Source organism: Garra rufa, chromosome 2 (genome assembly GCF_049309525.1).
Source record: "Garra rufa chromosome 2, GarRuf1.0, whole genome shotgun sequence".
Lineage (NCBI taxonomy): Eukaryota > Metazoa > Chordata > Actinopteri > Cypriniformes > Cyprinidae > Garra > Garra rufa.
Window position 1 is genome coordinate 15519137 of NC_133362.1, and position 18895 is coordinate 15538031.

The window sequence follows — 18895 nt, forward strand, 5'->3', positions numbered from 1 at the left end:
TTCATAAACTTTCATTCGACTCTATCATGTTTAACTTCTTTGCTTAATTTTAGTTACTATTCCACTCATTTTTATCCGAGTGCTGCAAAGCATCATGGGAGTCTGAGCAGGTGACCTTGCTGAGGAAGGTGGTCCTCTGTTCGGCCTGTTTGGTGAGGCGTGTGTGGGTCTGCTGAGTGTTGGCCAGGTTGTCCTGTAAAAGACGGGTCTCTTCCGGATGCATTTCACTCACATCCTGTAGCTCCACCTCGACTGCCGTCAGACGAGTGTGTAAACTGTCCAACTCATCCCACACTCGCTGCAAAGGAACAATAAAACATAACAAATCTTGCATAGCTTTTTAAATTTGTGTCTAGACTTCATAGTAGTGTAAAAGAACAAATTTAAAACAAACATGTATGTAAAAACACTTAAACACTGTTTCACAGAACTTGCACCTACAGGGTATAAACAAAGGCAGGTTTATTTTGAGATTCAGACTTACAGTACATACTCTATATATTAAAAAATAAATTTGTATGGATTATCATATTGAGTATTTGGTAACACTTTAGGGTCCAATTCTCACTATTAACTAGTTGCTTATTAGCATGCCTATTATTAACATTTTGGCTGTTTATTAGGACTTATAAAGCACATATTCTGCATGACAATATTCTACATTCCAAATCCTACCCAATACCTAAACTTAACTACCTAACTAATGATTAATAAGCAGCAAATTAGGAGTTTATTGAGGCAAACGTCATAGTTAAAGGTTGTATCAGCGATTTCTAGCCTGAAACAAAGTGTCAAATTCAGCTGAGCTTTCTTCACGATCCGCTCGCTGCCTGCCCCATAAATTGTCTGTGAAAAAAACGCGTCTCTCTGGTCAGCCTAGGGTCCGAGATATGCCAAAAAAAACTATCTGCGCTACCAACCTTTCCACACATAAACAAACAGTGTTCCAACCAATCAGCGTCAGGGGTTTGGTGTTATGGACTTTCGCTCCGCCTCCCTCACATCCCAGCACCAGTAGGAAAGTCCACAACATCAAACCCCTGACGCTGATTGGTTGGAACACTGTTTGTTTATCTGTGGAATAGTTGATAGCGCCGATTGTTTTTTTGGCATATCTCGGACCCTAGGCTGACCAGAGAGACGCGTTTTTTTCACAGACAATTTATGGGGCAGGCAGCGAGCGGATCCTGAAGAAAGCTCAGCTGAATTTGACACTTTATGTTTAAGGCTAGCAATCGCTGATACAACCTTTAATAGTTTGTTATTAGTGAGAATTGGACCTTAAAATAAAGTGTGACTCAAAAATAGGCCCTGCACTGACTTGGAGCATTACGTCTCCTACGCTGTAACCTGTTATATGGGCACAGATATGAATACAGTTGAGGTCAAAAGTTGACATACACCCCGCAGAATCATACGAGGGATCAAACAAAATGCATGTTATTTTTTTATAGTACTGACCTGAATAAGATATTTCACATAAAATACATTTACATATAGTCCAGAGAAACTAATAGTTGAATTTATAAAAATGACCCCGTTCAAAAGTTTTCATACGCTTGATTCTTAATACTGTGTTGTTACCTAAATGATCCACAGCTGTGATTTTTTTTGTTTAGTGACAGTTGTTCATGAGTCTCTTGTGATTTTGAGATCCATCTTTTCACAATGAGGACAACTGAGGGACTCACATGCATCTATTACACAAGGTTCAAGGCTCACTGATGCTCCAGAGGGAAACACAATGCATTAAAAGCCGGGGGGTGAAAACTTTTTGAATTTGAAGATCAGGGTAAATTGAACTTATTTTGTCTTCTGGGATTCATACACAGCTCTGGATCATTCAGGTAACAACATGGTATTAAGAATCAAGTGTATGTGAACGTTTGAATGGGGTCATTTTTTATAAAATCAACTATTATTTTCTCTTGTGGACTATATGTAAATGTCTTTTATGTGAATTATCTTATTCAGGTCAGTACTAAATAAAAAAAAATAACATTTAGTTTCGGCATTTTGTATGACCCCTCTTATTTTGGTAAAATAATTAACATTTTGCAGATTCTGCATGCTGTATGAAAACTTATGAGCTCAACTGTATAGTCAACTTTTCTAATACAAAATGTGTGAAGCAGATCTTACACTGAGCTAAACTTATGTCTGACCTTCTGTGTGCTCTCAGCTTCAGTGAAGTTCAGGCTCTTCTGCTCTAACCAGCTTTGAACTGATCCCAGACCTGCTTTAATCTCTGAGACTTTAGCACCCAACCTGTGAAGTGGTCCACTTTTCTCCACAGCTGTCTTCACCTGTGAGTGAGCGAGTAAAATGGACATAAAACAGACAAATGTCAATTAAAATCAACAAAATTTCTATTATCATATTTAAAAAACACAAAACAAATGGACACACTGAGTGTCAATGAGACAAAACTCTAGTAACCAGAACTGCATGAGGTCCAGACCTTAATTAACAACCCACATGGCTTATCTAACTACTCTGACGTGTGTGTTTGTGTGTGTGTGTGTGTGTGTGTGTGTGTGTGTGTGTGTGTGTGTGTGTGTGTGTGTGTTGATGATGCAACACCTCTTACACCTGTGAATGGTTGTGTGTGTTGAGTAGGGATCTACCCGTTCTAGAGTGAGATGTTCTCCTTTCTTAATTCATTAAAGATGAGATGAAACAGCAGTGAGTGTGATGTTCACAAGGTGTGTGTGAAGCACATTTAGTTGTATTTGACTTACGTAATGACAAGAGTATTTTATATTCTGGCTCACAAACATTTGCCAGATGTCAATATTGAAATAAGAAAAAACTTTTAGGCAACTCAAAAAGGTATATTTTGATGAATGTAAAATCTGGGTGCTGAAACAAAATCTAAAGAATGCATCAAACCTGTTCCTCCACTTCCTGTAATGACTGTGAGACTTCCTGTAATAGTCCTTCTATTTCTTCTGGAATTGACGTGTTTTTGTCAGAGTACATCATCTTCAAGCTTTCCGAAATACGCTGCAGAACGGCCTTCTGGGTACACAGCTGTGAGTGAACCTCCTGTTTAGCAAAAAGCGACATTACTCATCAATTAGGCTATATTAGTAAAGAGTACATCTATGTAGTGCACAAATAACTATTTTCCATTTTATCCATTTAATTTGTACATCTTGGTAAAAGAGTTTCTTTTCCAAACCAAAGCTCACCGAAGCGCCATAAACAAGATCAGCAAAGGTAACTAAATTAGTCTATTTCCCCAAATCATACAAGCAGTCATTGAGGGCAGTCGCAAAGTGAGTATAGAGAAACAGATAAAACATCTGAAATGTGAAGTTGTTCCTGTGGTCAAAATATAATCATATTTCATGATGTCCTTAGCAAATACGAACGAAAAATCCAATTTCAAACAAGAGCCAAGTTCTTAGAAATGTTTATCTGACTACCAGTACTAATTATACAGTACAATACAAAAATAAAGCATTTTAAGTTATCAGGGCAATTACACTTAGACATGTCTACTTGTAAAACAAAACTATCAAAATGAATAGTAAGAAAATCGTAAACATGATAATCATAAGAGTTGTATTCAAACAATTGTAAGTTATTAGATGCAGGCATAAAAACAGCACCTATAACTTTCCCTTCAAACTCTTCTATATTTTTCTACATCGTGACAAATATCAGATATTTTACCATGTTTTACTTTAGTAAAAATTGAGATTCCACTGTATACAAAATGTGACCCTGGACCACAAAACCAGTCATAAGGTTAAATTTGACAAAACTGAGATGTATACATCATATGAAAGCTCAATAAATAAGCTTTCTATTGATGTATGGTTTGTTAGGATATGGCAATATTTGACTGAGATACATCTATTTGAAATCAGAAATCTGAAGATGCAAAAAAATCAAAAAGACTGAGAAAATCACCTTTAAAGTTGTCCAAATTAGGTTCTTAACAATGCATATTACACATCAAAAATTACATTTTGACATGTTTACAGAAGGAATTTTACAAAAAATCTTCATGTAACATGAACTTTACTTAATTTCTTAATGATTTTTGGCATAAAAGAAAAATCAAAAATTTTGACCCAAGCAATGTATTTTTGGCTATTGCTACAAATATACCCCAGCGACTTAAGACTGGTTTTGTGGTCCAGGGTCACAAATATCAAAAAAGGTCAAATAAAGAAAACACTTACAATTATGGGAACACTGGAATGCAGATAGAAATGATGCAGAATGTGATATTGTCTTTCATATAGCACTGGTCTTGCTGGGTGACCTAGTCACTTATGCTGCTCTTAGTCCCTCAAGCTTTAAGGTAACCGAACCAGAACAATTCACTCAAATAGCTCTTTCTATCTCTCTCAGCCCTTTTCACCTCTCCAGTTGGTGAGATAAAGCTTCTACCCCCTATTTATATTATAATGAGCCATTTAAGACGGGAAGAAACGCTGAATAAACAAGATCCCAAAATTACCAAAATCCCAGAGGGACTCAGAGTCAGAAAGGACCGTGCATTAGAGAAAAAGGTTATCCATTCAGATTACTCCATTTGCCAGCTGTTTTGTGTTTTATTAACAGGTATGACTTCTGCTGTTCTTCATAATATTTTATGCTCATTTCTACACAATCTGATTTATTGCATTTGCATTGCATTGGCAGTATAACATGGGATACATTCAAGAATAGTGAGCTGAGAGGGAGATTTTGTGTGTGAGAAAAAGACAGAGAGGGCATTAGCTGACATCATTACTGGCTTTGAGATCAAACCTGGAGGATCCACTTACAGGTGTGTGTGTTCAGAAGGTACTGATTCACAAGTGTGTGCTTGTCAGAGTGAAAGAGAAAACGAGAGAAAGAGTGTGTGTGTGTATCTGAAACAGTGAAAAGAAATTGTGTGGGAATGTTGGACATGACTCAGCTATTTAACCAGAATGCTAACACAGAGCCCTCTCATCTGTGTGTGTGTGTGTGTGTGTGTGTGTGTGTGTGTGGTAAAGAGATAATGAGAGAGAAAAACAGCAGAATCTACAGCAGTGTGTGTGTGTGTGTGTGTGTTTGAGAGAGAATAACTGTTTGAAAGTCTTTGAATCTTTAAAAGTGTGTGTTTTTGAACTGATTGGATGGAACAGACTATTCAGCACAACAAACAGTCACTCTCTCCCTCACACAGTGTTCTAACTAGACATAAAGCGCAAGTAAATAAAAGCTTGTCTTAACCAGCGACAGTCATGGTAAGCTTTAAACAACAGGATATTTGGTTGATTTCTTGGTTTTCATTTATACAAATTGCTTGTTATTTAAAAGAGCCTGGTTGGGACAACCAATACTAAACATTAAAACCTAAATATCATATCATTTCGGTATATAACTGCACTTTTGTATACATTTTGTGATTTGTTCTTGGGCATACTAAATATGTCAGTCTATTCGAAAAACTATGCACAACAAAAAATACCAAAATTTTTATCTGGCACAAAAACAATAAAAATTGACACAGGAACCATTGCTGCTACACCACAATTAAAAAAGCTACACTGTTTTGAAAGTAGATGATTTTTCATGCCTACTAAATAATGTTGCCAAGTTAGTTGTGTCAGCAAGTTTTTCACCAACAAAGGTGGAGTAATTATTCATGTGTGAAAGGTATTATTCATACACGGTGTTGGGAAGGTTACTTTGAAAATGTAAAAGGTTACAGATTACACGTTACCCTATTTAAAATGTACTTAGTAGTGTAACTATTTCAATACTGTGAATTAAAGTAATATAACTGATTACATTTGATTACTTTTCTAAAAGTCTAATGAATATTTTTAACTGTTAAACATTTTGAAACATTTAAAGCATGCAGGGTTAACCTAACTGTAGCACTCAACACTTTCAAAATCCTTCATCACTTGAATCATAATTAAGATTATCATAATTTAATTTTAAAGCGCAGCCATCACAAAATCAGAGTTTAGCACTGCTTTTTACTTTGAGATAATCATGAGGTTAAATGCAGATTTAAAATCATAAGATATAGTTTAATAGCTATGATACTGCTTTGGAAATCAAATCTTTGCATAGCTATGACAAGTAACACTGTCATCTAACAATGTTTTAGAAAAAAACAGTTAATCCTAAAAAAATAAAGCATATACTTAAAACCAAACAGGAAATAAAAGAGTTATCAAATAAGCATGTGTTTTATTTTGTGTCCTAAACTGTATGAATGTGAGAATATTCAAGTGTAACCCTCTTTGTAATTATTAACATTTTTTAAGTAACTGTAATTTATTACACACTTTCTCAGTAACTGTAACAGATTACAGTTACATTTATTTTGTAATTAAATTATGTAATTCTGCACTGCAAAAAAAGGCTTATCTTACTTAGTATTTTTGTCTTGTTTCTAGTCAAAATTTCTAAAAAATTCCTAAATTAAGATGCATTTATTAGATAAGCAAAATTACAAAATATTTAGTCTTGTTATCAGGTGAAAAAAACTAAGTTAAGTACAGTTTGCTTAAAATAAGTAAAATACTCTTGTTTTAAGAATACTACTTACCTCACTGGCAGATAATTTTACTTGTTTCCAGGGGGAAAAAACGAAAAGTTAATTTTGCTTACAACAAGACTATATATCTTATGTCATTTTGCTTATCTAGTAAAAGCATCTTAATTTAAAAAATTTTAACTATAAGCACGACAAAAAAAAAAGTGCAGTGTGTTACATGTAACTAGTTACTCCCCAACACTGTTCATACTGTGCATCCTGCAGAGCAAGGACAGAGACTGCATGAATGAAGTTTGCTGGACAAACAGAACATTGTGTTAATGGCCAATCCCTGCTGCCTTCATCTCCATCTCATCAGATTCTCAGGCTGGTGCAATAGATTAACTTGCCTGTGCAAAGTTATAATCCAATTCGTTAATTTAAGTCAAAAAACATCTGAAGTGGATAAAAACCAGTTTCACAAATGAACATCACAAGACCTTTGACTAACCTGTAGTTGTTTCTTGCTGGGCTCGTGCTCCAGTACAGCGAGGAGAGAGACGGCAGATTCAAGCCATTCTCTGACTCCCTCCAGCTGCTCCTGCACTCGTTCCCTCTCCTCCACCTCTGTTCTTACTGCCCTCAGACCCTGAGAGCTCCGTTCCTTTAGACTGTCGAACACACAAGTTAAAAGACATGTTAAACTCTCAGCCCAAGTCCATACTGCAAAATGGATGCTAAAAAGGCAGGAGGAAAATAAATGTATAAACGTCCCAGAATCCATACATCAGTATGTTCTTGTTCAACTTTAAATACATGTGAATGTAAATATTATTCAGTATTTAGCTCAGCCTGTGTGCAGTTTAATGGTCTCAAGTATGTATGTGCTCACTTGGCCTCTCTGGAATGAGACATTGGCATCAAATGTTGACCTAGTTTAGTCTATAAACCCACTGATTTGGAATTAACGTTTGGACCATTGGGACATGAAGTCCCACAATAGAAAATACTGGCAAAAGAAATTCATGTTTTCAGAAAACCATAACCGAAAGTGAATAAAGACAATTAAGTAGATGCCTGACCTATGGTAACGCTCTTGCAAGGCTCGAAACTCTTGGCACAGCTCAATGGGCGGGGCCTGTTCCAGGTAGGGGGGAACACCAAGCAACCTTGCAGCTCTTAATTCCAAAGCGGAGAGAGCTCTGTGTTCACAGTCCAGTCTGTCTTGGTACTGGGACCAGAACAGCAGCAGTTCCTGGAGCTCATCACCAGTCAGATTCTCTCTCCTGCTGTCTGGAAGTTCTGCATCCACTTGCTCCAACACAGTGGCTGCCTGCTCCACCTGCAGAATGACAGCAAAGGAAAACAAGCTCAGTTTTTCTTATCTGCACAACAGTCTGTCATAGTGCATGGCAAGATGACTTTTAATAGTTATTTCACATGCTAATACAGTGAGTTTTGAACATGGCACTTACACTCCTTGTGACACTGCTCCACTCTGCTTCTGTTTGTTCGGAGCGTGCCTGCAAATCATTAGCACAGCGCTGCAGTCTTGCCACCTGACCCCAGATAGCGCTCACGGCATCCTCCCTGTTGGCTCTGCACCCGTACAGTGAACACCACTCTCTCAGACTCCTCAGTTTTCCAGGAAGCATGGCAACATCTTCCACTAGAGCCTAAAAAGATCAGGAATATGTTTAAATATATACTAGCATACCAGCAAAACCATATGTATCTTATTGCATCAGCTAGCGAAACGGTTATGAGGGGAGGTAATGCTAACAAATGCTAGCCTTTCTACAGGAAAAGCTTTTATTTCATTTTACCTTGAGTTTCTCTTGCTGGTCTTTGCTGTCGTTGTACGAAGTAATTTTTTTGGAAGCACACTGTGATAGCAATGTTTCTAAGTCTCTCACTTGCTGGCAAAGCTCCTCGTAGCACTTCCGAGAATGTTTCTGGCACTCAACACACCTTGTTATGGACAAGAAATTGGTTAATTTCAACATGGCGTATTTGTAATTTGATGACAGAATATGATAATGTTTTATAAAGATTTGACTGAAAATGAGTATATTGTGGTTAAAGGAATAGTTCACGTAAAAATTTAAATTCTGTCATTAATTCTCACCCTCAAGTTGTTCCAAACCTGTAAGACCGTCTTTCATCTTCGGAACACAAATTAATATATTTTTTATAAAATCCAAGAGCTTTCTGAACCTGCATAGATAGCAAGGGTCCTACCACATTCAGTGTCTAGAAAGGTAGTAAGGACATTAATTAAATAATCCATGTGACAAAAATGGGTTAACCTTTATTTTATGAAGCTACAAGAATACTTTTTGTATGCAAAGAAAACAAAAATAATAAATACAAGAAGTGTTCTAGTAGATTCATAACATTACCACTGATGTCACATGGACTATTTTAACAATATCCTAAATTTCAATTTGTGTTCCAAAGATGAACAAAGTTTTTTTTGGTTTGAAGCGACATGGGGGTGAGTAATTAAAAACAGAATTTTCATTATTGGGTGAACTAGCCATTTAACAGTAATTATGCATCTTGATTAGTGATTATGACCATTTACTCTCAGGAAAAAGATATTATCCAGTATAATATGGTTTCAAACTACTGTATATACCTTGTCAAAGATTCTACATGAATTTGAGCTTGTGCCTTGAGGGTCGATAGCCTGACCAGGAGCACGCCTAGAACCTCAGTGTGTAGAAATTCAATCTGCTGTGGCCTGAAACAGGGATGCTGTGGGGTTTGAGCTTGAAGCTGTGAAACGTGTGACTGGAACTGTGTATCCAGGTTCAGTAAAGCCAGCTGTGTATCTTTGAGTCTTTCTGAGCAGCTTCTAGCAGAGCATATTGAGGGAAGAAGAACCAATGCAGCTCTTTGTAGGAGCCGAATGGTATCAATCACTGCTTTGGTGTAGCTCCTCAACATTTTTTTGGCTTTTGTTAGGCTCACCTGAAAAGAGAGCAGAAATCTTCCTTGACTTTATCTGCTTAAATGTATAAATGTACAAAAAAGATTCAGTATCCACCTTATTTTTCCCGTAAGAGCAGCGCGGCCATTAGTAAATATTATGGGTCTGGCTTCTAGTCTCATTTGCGTTCAGCTATTTTTATTTGTACAAAACAGCTTGTTTTACTGATTGATATTGCAAATTGGTGTGTCTTATCATATTATTCTAATGTATTGTCTTAATTATGAACACACTGGTTTGTAGTGCAAACCGGTTTACCGTTTACTGCACGTTGTTATTCTTCTCATTATTTCCCTATAGCGGCTAATGAACCAGAAGTCTCGCCCATAAGCCTACTTCCGCCTTAAGGAATAAGGTGGATATGATGTTTCTAAACATTTGCACCAAAAGGAATAGATCAGTGAAACAAATGTCAAAGATGAAACACAGAGTAAACTCACCATTTGTTGATCACACTTTTCCAAAACCGTATCCTTCAAACAAGTAAGCTGTTTGGAGTCCTGTGGAGGTTGAGCTCCCATCTTTTTTTCAAGAAACACAAGCACTCGCATTCTAGATTCTACGTTCTTTCTGAGCACAAGGCACTTTCTTAGTTGTTTTTCAATCACTGCCTCCTTTGGTTCAATACTACAAGGCTTTTCCAGCTCCTCATTAGTGTCTTTGAGGAATTGCTTAAGTACTCTTTTTTCTGACGGATAGTGAATATGTTTTAGCAGATCCCTTTCCAATATCTGAAGATTATTGTTTACTACCATTTCTGAAGTTTGGAGACTATCCAGGATTTGTTTGAACCTTGTTTGTTCAGTAGAGAGCTGAGATGGATATAGATCTGCTCTGATTTCCTGCAGTTCATCCATTGTTTCCTCACACAAGAGTTTTATTAAAGAGATTTGGATCAGTAGGGCCTGACAGGCTCTGTAGCGTTCCTCTTTGTTGATGCTCTCATCTTTGGTCCTTGGGATCTGAGCCTCCATTTCTTCCTTTACATCTTCAAGGCACTGACTGAGGCTCAAGTACCTTTCATGAGCTTGTGATTTAAGATCCAAATCAATCATTTTGTGGTACAGTTCAGTAATAACACACAACAGCTCTCTTCTCTTGTCCTCTGCACAGGGACTGACTTGCTCAACCTGAGATTTGCGCTCCACGAGCATCTGTTTGAAGGGTTCGATAACAGAGAGGGTATCCTTGGTAACAGGAAACCTGTGTCTTTTTACATCAACTAACATTTGTCTCAGGCTATTCTCGAGAGATGATGCCTTTCTCTGAGAGGATTCTTGACTCTGTATGACATCCATAACTTTCTGGGAGCATGCTTTCTCATAGATAACAATACCCTTGATATCCTCTTGAAGGTTGGTGAGTTTCTCATAGAGCTGAGTACTCTCTGAGACTCTTAGCTCTGATGCAATGTCTCTGCTTTTCATCAGAAGGGCTTCAGTGACAGCGGACTGCTTTTCGGCCTCTCCAAGAGTTTCCTGGATCTGCCTCAACCTGCGCTCCAGGTCTGCCACATTCAAACTTTGATAATCCTCCCTCCTCAAAGCTTCCTTCCGGAGATGTCCAAAGACCCAGGAATCAACATCTGCTATCTGCTCTGACATCTTCTCCCGGGTCTGAAGTCCTGACTCCATCTCACGAACTGCCTCAGCTAGTTTTCCCGCTGTTGATTTGGACAAATTCTCTAGGACCTTCAAGGATGAGGTCACCATCGAAACATCAGCCTCGTCTAGGTCACTAATCAGCTCGGTGACTTCCTCAATCAAAGCCTTTAGCTGGGTTTGCTTGGAGCTCATCTCAGACTGCAGTTTCTTCAAATCTTTAATCTGTCGATGGACTTCTTCTGGAAGCAAAGACACCTTTTTCTGTCGTCCTTTGACATCACATTCTGTCTGCTTGGCCCAAGCCAGAGCATCTGTCATCACTTTTATGATTTTACTTAACGTTGGGCTGCTGCTGCTAGGGGTTGCAGCTGCTAACTGTTCACCCATCTGATCCAGCTGATCTTTTATAAGCTGAAGGTCCTGCTCTATGCTGGATGTCTCTGCCTCAAATTGGAATTCCTGGGCAAGTGCCTCAGAGGTCTGCTGAAGGTAGAGGTAATGCTGATGGGTGGAAGTGAGATCTGCATTTAAATTCATAATTTCTTGAGCTCTTTTGCCATCCCATAAAACTGGTGATGATTTCAGTGCATCTAAGGTCTTCTGAATGTTCTCGAGATGGTCTTTTAAGGCACTGACCTCTTGTTTAAGGCTGTTGCTTTCTTTAGCATAAGCATTAACTATGTAAAGACCAATCTCTGCATCCTTCTCCAGCACCCTCCACTGGCTTTGCAAGTTGTTTTGCTGTATTTCTGCTGCTTGTCTCTCAGGCACACTCAGGTGGGGGGACAGTTTTGCATGAGTCTGAATTAAATCACCGAGAGCTGCCCTTTCCTGCTCCATGTTTCTCAAGAAAGAGCGCAGCCTTTCCTCCTCAGTGAAACTGCTCACGGCTGGGGAGCTAGAGATATGAAAAATACATTTATGAGTCTTTCCATTCTAATAACCAGTGGAACAATAAGCCTTTTCAGTGTTTAATGTGCTAAGTACAAAAACAACTTGCTTAATAGTAAATACGTACGCTCTCAGTGACAGACGCTCAATTTTGAGTCTCTCCAGAACAGCTTTGACTTTCTGGGTCTGTCTGTCGAAATCTGCGACCATCTGTAGTTGAGCTTCCTTGGAGTGAACAGAGCTTGCTGCATCCCACAAAGCTGCACTCCACTGGGCACTCAGCTGTTGCATGCCATCAATCTCATGAACTGTGCCATTAGTGCCACTGCCAATGTCTCCATTAGCCTGGTCTTGCCTAGACAGCATAGACACCTGTCTCTGGGCACATCTTCTACATTCCTAAAATAACATAATACAAGTAATGAATGAGCTCAGCTCTAACCATATCTCAGCATTTTAACACAAATCATTATTTGAAAAATCAGCAACACTACTTTTACATATCAAATAGGCAATAGGCTATTGAACAAACAGAAAATACTTTGTCCCACCTCAGCCTTCTCCAGTTGTTTGGCCATGTCTATGGAGTTTAGAGCAGCTGGGCAAGTTCGAAGGTCCAATAAATGGAACACTAGCCTTTTTAACCGAGCTTCAAGATCAGTGCTAGAAGTGTCAAGAAGTTTCTTGGTACTATCATGTGGCATACCCTAAAAAAGAACAGCTTACATAATGCACATGTAATTTTTGCTTCTGTTTATTCTTGACAATGTTTAAATTACTTCCAGGAGTTTGAATTTAATGTTATAGTCATTAACAAATTACCTCCATGAGTACACTTTTTGGTCCCTTTTCAGTCATTTTTTTAATCTCCATGAAGATATCCTTCATTGTAGGTCCCTCTGGCTCCCATTCTTCCTCTGCTGTGATTTCAGGCACAAGACCAACTTGAGGAGAAACATCCACATCTTGATCCTGTGGCTGCAACACATGAAAGGTTAGTAACTGCAATATCTCATAAACATAATATAAGATTATAGACACATAACTGAGACATTAGAGTAGTTAATGAAGTAAATTCATGCAAACTCAATCATGGGTAAAAAAAACCCCAAACAAACACAAAATTAAACTCAGAAAGCCATTCCCAACCTCACAGTGCCATAAGGAAGAGGTGATGGAACAGAAAAAATATTTATGCACTTCCTGTGTGCATGACAATGTTAATTAGTATGAAAGTATGAAGTATGAAAGAAGTCTTTATTAACTTATAGAGGGCAGTAATGACTGTATGCATGGATCTGAATCTATTCTGTTTTTTTTTTCTCTGTGGAAAGGTAGTCAGAACCACAGAAACATATAAAGATACAAACAGGAGGGTTAAATTAGGAGCCACAGGTGTTAATGGAAACCTTGTTAGAAGATTGCGTTTTCCATCAGAGTGACAATTGGACTGTTGCAAAAAAAAGTAGGTTAATTTCAGCCTGCAAACCAAATATTGAGATAGATTAAGGACACTTCATTTTGGCTCTAAAAGCACACACTCTCAATTGAATATCTCCATTAGAGTCCAGCATGCAGATACCACACCATCATACCTCATGCAGGTTTTTTCTTTTTGGTGCACATTCCAATTACCTGCATCTCACTGATGCTTTCTGTTTGACTGATTACACTTATGGGTTCTGGGACCAAGGTATCAGAGTCTTGCCTCTCTTCTTGCTGCTTCTGACCAACCAATGTCTTTGTGTCACACTCCTTTTTATCTTCCCATTTAGTTATTGCTTCAACATCAGTTTCCACTTCCAGTCTTGCACTCACAGAATCCTTTTCATTTCTTGAACTTTCTTTGTTGCTGGTTGTTGGAGTTGGTATGATCTGTGGCTCTTCTGGCATCAATGGAACTCTGTCTGAATCTATTTGATCTTTCTTTCGCCTGTTTGGTGGAGCTGGTAGGACTTCCTCAGGTTGACTTTTAGGAGCCAAGGTATCAGAGTCCTGCCCCTCCTTTTGCGGCTCCTGACCCACCAATGACTTTGTGTCACACTCCTGTTTATCTTCCTGTTTAGTTATTGCTTTAACATCAATTTCCACCTCCAGTCTTGCACTCACAGAAACCTTTTCATTCTCTGAACTTTCTTTGTCGCTGGTTGTTGGAGTTGGTATGCCTTGTGGTTCTTCTGGCATTGATGGAACTCTGTCAGCTTCTATTTGATCTTTCTTTTGCTTGGTTGGTGGAGTTGGTAGGACTTCCTCAGGTTGATTTTTAAGAGCTAAGATATCAGAGTCCTGCCCCTCCTTTTGCTCCTCCTGACCAACCAAAGACTTTGTGTCACACTCCTCTTTATCTTCTTGTTTGGTTTCTGTCTCAAAATCGGTTTCTACTTCCAGTCTTGCATCCACAGAAACATTTTTATTCCGTGAACTTTCCTTGTCACTGGTTGTTGGAGTTGGTATGACCTGTGGCGCTTCTGGAATTAATGTAACTCTGTCGGCTTCTATTTGAGCTTTCTTTCGTCTGGTTGGAGGAGTTGGTTGAACTTCCTCAGGTTGACTTTTAGGTGCCAAGGCATCAGAGTCCTGCACCTCCTCTTGCTGCTCCTGACCAACCAATACCTTTGTGTAACTCTCTTCTTTGTCTTCCTGTTTAGTTATTGCTTCAACGTCAGTTTCCACTTCCAGTCTTGGACCCACAGTAACATTTTCATTCTCTGAACTTTCTTTGTCACTGGTTGTTGGAGACAGTATAATCTGTGGCTTGTCTGGCATTAATGGAACTCTGTCAGCTTCTATTAGATCTTTCTTTTGCCTGGTTGGTGGAGTTGGTAGGACTTCCTCAGGTTGACTTTTAGGAGCCAAGGTGTTAGAGTCCCGCCCCTCCTTTGGTTGCTCCTGACTAACCAATGACTTTGTGTCACACTCCTCTTTATCTTCTGATTTAGTTATTGCCTCAACATCAGATTCCACTTCAATTTCAGAAACCTTTTCATTCCCTAAACTTTCTTTGTCGCTAGTTGTTGGAGTCATTATGATCTGTGGCTCTTCTGGCATTAATGGTACTCTTTCAGCTTCTACTTGATCTTTCTTTCGCCTGGTTGGTGCAGTTGGTAGGACTTCCTCAGGTTGACTTTTAGGTGCCAAGGTACCAGAGTCCTGGCCCTCCTTTTGCTGCTCCTGACTAACCAATGTCTTTGTGTCACACTCCTCTTTATCTTCTAATTTAGTTATTGCCTCAACATCAGATTCCACTTCAATGTCAGAAACCTTTTCATTCCCTAAACTTTTTTTGTCGCTAGTTGTTGGAGTCGTTATGATTTGTGGCTCTTCTGGCATTAATGGTACTCTATCAGCTTCTACTTGATCTTTCTTTTGCCTGGTTGGTGGAGTTGGTAGGACTTCCTCAGGTTGACTTTTAGTACCTAAGATATCAGAGTCCTGCCCTTCCTTTTGCTGCTTCTGACCAATCAATGACTTTTTGTCACACTCTTCTTTATCTTCCTGTTTAGTTATTGCCTCAACATCAGTTTCCACTTCCAGTCTTTCACACACAGAAACCTTTTCATTCTCTGAACTTTCTTTGTTGCTAGTTGTTAAAGTTTGTATGACCCGTGGCTCTTCTGGCATTAATGGAACTCTTTCAGCTTCTACTTGATCTTTCTTTCGCCTGGTTGGTGAAGTTGGTAGGACTTCCTCAGGTTGATTTATAGGGGTGGTTGAAACCATCTCAGTTTCTGCTCGGCTGTCTTTTCGCCTGAGAGGTGGAGTTGGTTTATGTATGCTTATATCTTCTTTCAGGTTAGAAGCACCTGAGGTGATTTCCTCAACTTTGCTATCTTTCCTTTTTGTTGGAGGTGGGGGTTTCACAAAGATTTCTTTCTCTTCTTGGTTTTTGCAAATTGCCACATCACTTTCTACCTGACTAATTTTGCGTCTGACAGGTGGAGTTGGTTTAATAGTGTCCTCTACAATGTCTTTATGTTCACCTGTTTGCCGATTATCAATTTTTCCTAACTCAGCACTGTAAGATAATGCGTCACCCTCTGGCTTATCCTTGCATCTCCTTGATGGCGGAGTTGGTTGAGGGTCCAGATCAATGGATAATCTTTTATCTTCATCTTTCTCTTTACGTCGTCTGCCTGGTGGTGTGGGTAGGGTCTCTAGATTGAGGGATAAAGTACTATCTTCTTTTTCTTTACGTCGTCTTGCTGGTGGAGTGGGTTGGGTGTCCAGATTGAGCGATAATCTTCTATCTTCTTTTTCTATACGTCGTCTTGCTGGTGGCGTGGGTAAGGTCTCCAGATTGAGCGATAAACTACTACCTTCTTTTTCTTTACGTCGTCTTACTGGTGGTGTGGGTAGGATCTCCAGATTGAGCGATAAACTACTATCTTCTTTTTCTTTACGTCGTCTTGCTGGTGGTGTAGGTTGGAACTCTAAATCAAGTGAAAACCGTTCACTTCCCATTTTCTCTCTACGTCTTCTGCTTGGTGGGGTGGGAAAAACTTCTCCCTCTACTTGTGATTCAATATTTAAAGAAAACCTATCATCTTTACGTCGTCTGGTGGGAGGTGTTGGTGTCACATCCAACTTAGTTTCACCCTCATTTCGTCTTCTGACTGGTGGCGTTGGTTTAAGCTCAGCTTCTATCGATTGCCCTTTATCAACAGATGTTTGTTTTGTCACTTCAACCTCAGTGATATGCATTGTGTCCCCAGGTTTCTCCTCTGATGTTGCTGACACGTTTACCTTGTTTGATTGGACATCAGTTTTAGCCTCAGTTTGTTGCCTGACTGGTGGTGTCAGTATAGGTTCCTCTTCTAAGGATTGTGCTTCTGATGGAGTCATCTTTATCCCATGTTCAACAATGACACTGATGGCCTTGACACCTTCAGGATTCTTCTCTGATGTTGTTGAGAGATTTACCTTGTTTGATTGAACATCTGTCTTATTTTCGTTTCTTCGCCTGACTGGTGGTGTTGGTTTAGTTTCAGCTTCTATGGAATGTGCTTTTTCATCTGATGGGGTCTTATTTGTCTCTTCTTCTACAATGACATCTGTGTTGTCTCCAACTTTATGTTTTTCCTCTGGTGTCTGTGAGACATTAATTCTTTCAGGTTGTACTTCAGTGTCCCAGTCATTTTGGAGCTCGACTGGAGGTGTCAGTTCAGATTCAATTTCTTTGGATTGTGGTTTACCACCTGATTGGGTCTTTGTCTCTTCTCCCAAAATGATGTCAATGGCTTCTGCAACTTCACATTTCTCCTCATGCACATGCAGTTTACATGTTTGTAGCTCAGTTTCCACCGCCTTTTGTTGCTCGATTGGAGGTTTAAATTTAGTATCAGTTTCTATTAATTGTGTTTCATCACCTGATGGGGTCTTCTTTGTCTCTTCTTCCCTTGTTGGTAGGTTTAGGTTTGCTTCAACTGGTTCAGATTGTTCTGATGCTTCTAAAGGTCTGCTTGTGCTGGCTTCAGGTTCCCTGAAAAGAGTACCTTGAGGAGCAGGAGGTCTCTGCATTTCCACCCCCTCAGGGAGATCTAGAATAATAAATCGTCGTTGGATTTCATGCGGGCCATTATTTGTAGTCCAGTTGCTTTCTCTGTCAGCAACTGCAGCATTTAGTCCATTGTTCCAAGAAAATGTTCCAATACCTCTGGAAGCTGCATCTTCACTACCTTGTGTTTCAGCAGGTGGACCTGCTGTTGTTTGCACTTGTACATTAAAGTCTACTTCGATGAGCTTTTCTGGTTCTATTGCTGAACTCATTTCTAAAACATTCACCATACTTGGCTCATTAAGAGAAGAGAGAACGCTAATTGGTTCTATGGCTACTTCAGAAATTTCAACTCGTGGAAGGGCCAGTGTTTCATGATCTTGTTTGCCCAGTGTCCTCTCAGTGGCTGCCTTCACTGTTGCACCATCTATGGCTGTGTGGGAGTGTGTGTCTACATTCTCTATGTGCACTGTATCCAAATCTACAATGAGCGCAGTAACGTTTTTGGTTTGTGCTTCACCCTCTCCACAAGGTTTCTCTTGAGAATGTGAAATATATAGGTCCTCTTTCTTTTTATCTGGCTCTGCAGTCACCGCTTTATTGTTCTCATCCTCCACTCTATCAGCAATAGAGTCTGAATTTACAAATACAACAGACAACTGGCTTTCTTGCCCTTCAGTGCTCTGGAATTCCACGTCCGTGCATTGCACTGTGGTTTCCAAGTTGTGCACAGCTGCAGATAAGGAAATGGTAATATTTTCATCATTATCAGATTTTGTTTCTTTGTTGCTAGGTGTTGGAGTTGGTATGATCTGTGGCTCTTCTGTCATTAAAGGAACTCTATCAGCTTCTACTTGATCTTTCTTATGCCTGGTTGGTGGAGTTGGTAGGACTTCCTCATGTTGACTTTTAGGAGTGACTGAAACCATCTCAGTTTCTGCCTCCTCTGATTCGGAAACGAAATTCTCACTTTCAGTTTCACTTGCACCATGGCTGCTTGTAGAAACAGCAGATTCATATACTCTTGCTACTGGTTCAGTTAGCATCTCTGTGGTTAATAGTACAGTGGTTTTGACATCAGTCTGTTCTGTATCAGTCTCTAATGTTGGCGGTGATTTTCTTGAAATGTGAATTTCTGTTTCAGTTGTAGTTTTCGAGATTACACATAGAGGGATCTCACTGTCAAGGTTTTCAGATGGCTGTACTTTAGCCTGTTGAGTGTCATCGGTCATTTCAAAGCTCTCCATGATAAGCGATGAAGGAGGAACAAATTCCAACTGTTCAGACTCATTTGTTGATGGTGTCACAGCAGAAACCTACAAATGGTATTAATCATATATACATAGTACTGCACATAATGAACAAATACAACAAAAGCCTAGAAATATGTTTGTATGCAAATATGTATGTTTGTGAAATTGTACCTGAAT

At 39.2% G+C, this 18895-nt stretch overlaps 1 protein-coding gene across 1 annotated transcript in view; it reads right to left on the bottom strand.

Moving 5' to 3' along the window:
• LOC141325868 (nesprin-2-like) overlaps positions 1-18895 on the bottom strand; it is an 84274-nt gene that overhangs the window by 61109 nt on the left and 4270 nt on the right. Inside the window, exons 2-14 of the mRNA XM_073834595.1 lie at positions 13607-18781; positions 12794-12949; positions 12523-12678; positions 12099-12370; positions 9917-11978; positions 9123-9457; positions 8308-8452; positions 7957-8157; positions 7564-7823; positions 6993-7152; positions 2893-3048; positions 2166-2306; positions 116-298 (exon numbers count right to left, since the gene is read on the bottom strand). Of these exons, the coding sequence (XP_073690696.1) occupies positions 116-298; positions 2166-2306; positions 2893-3048; positions 6993-7152; positions 7564-7823; positions 7957-8157; positions 8308-8452; positions 9123-9457; positions 9917-11978; positions 12099-12370; positions 12523-12678; positions 12794-12949; positions 13607-18781 (9402 nt within the window). The remainder of the gene's footprint in view (positions 1-115; positions 299-2165; positions 2307-2892; positions 3049-6992; positions 7153-7563; positions 7824-7956; positions 8158-8307; positions 8453-9122; positions 9458-9916; positions 11979-12098; positions 12371-12522; positions 12679-12793; positions 12950-13606; positions 18782-18895) is intronic.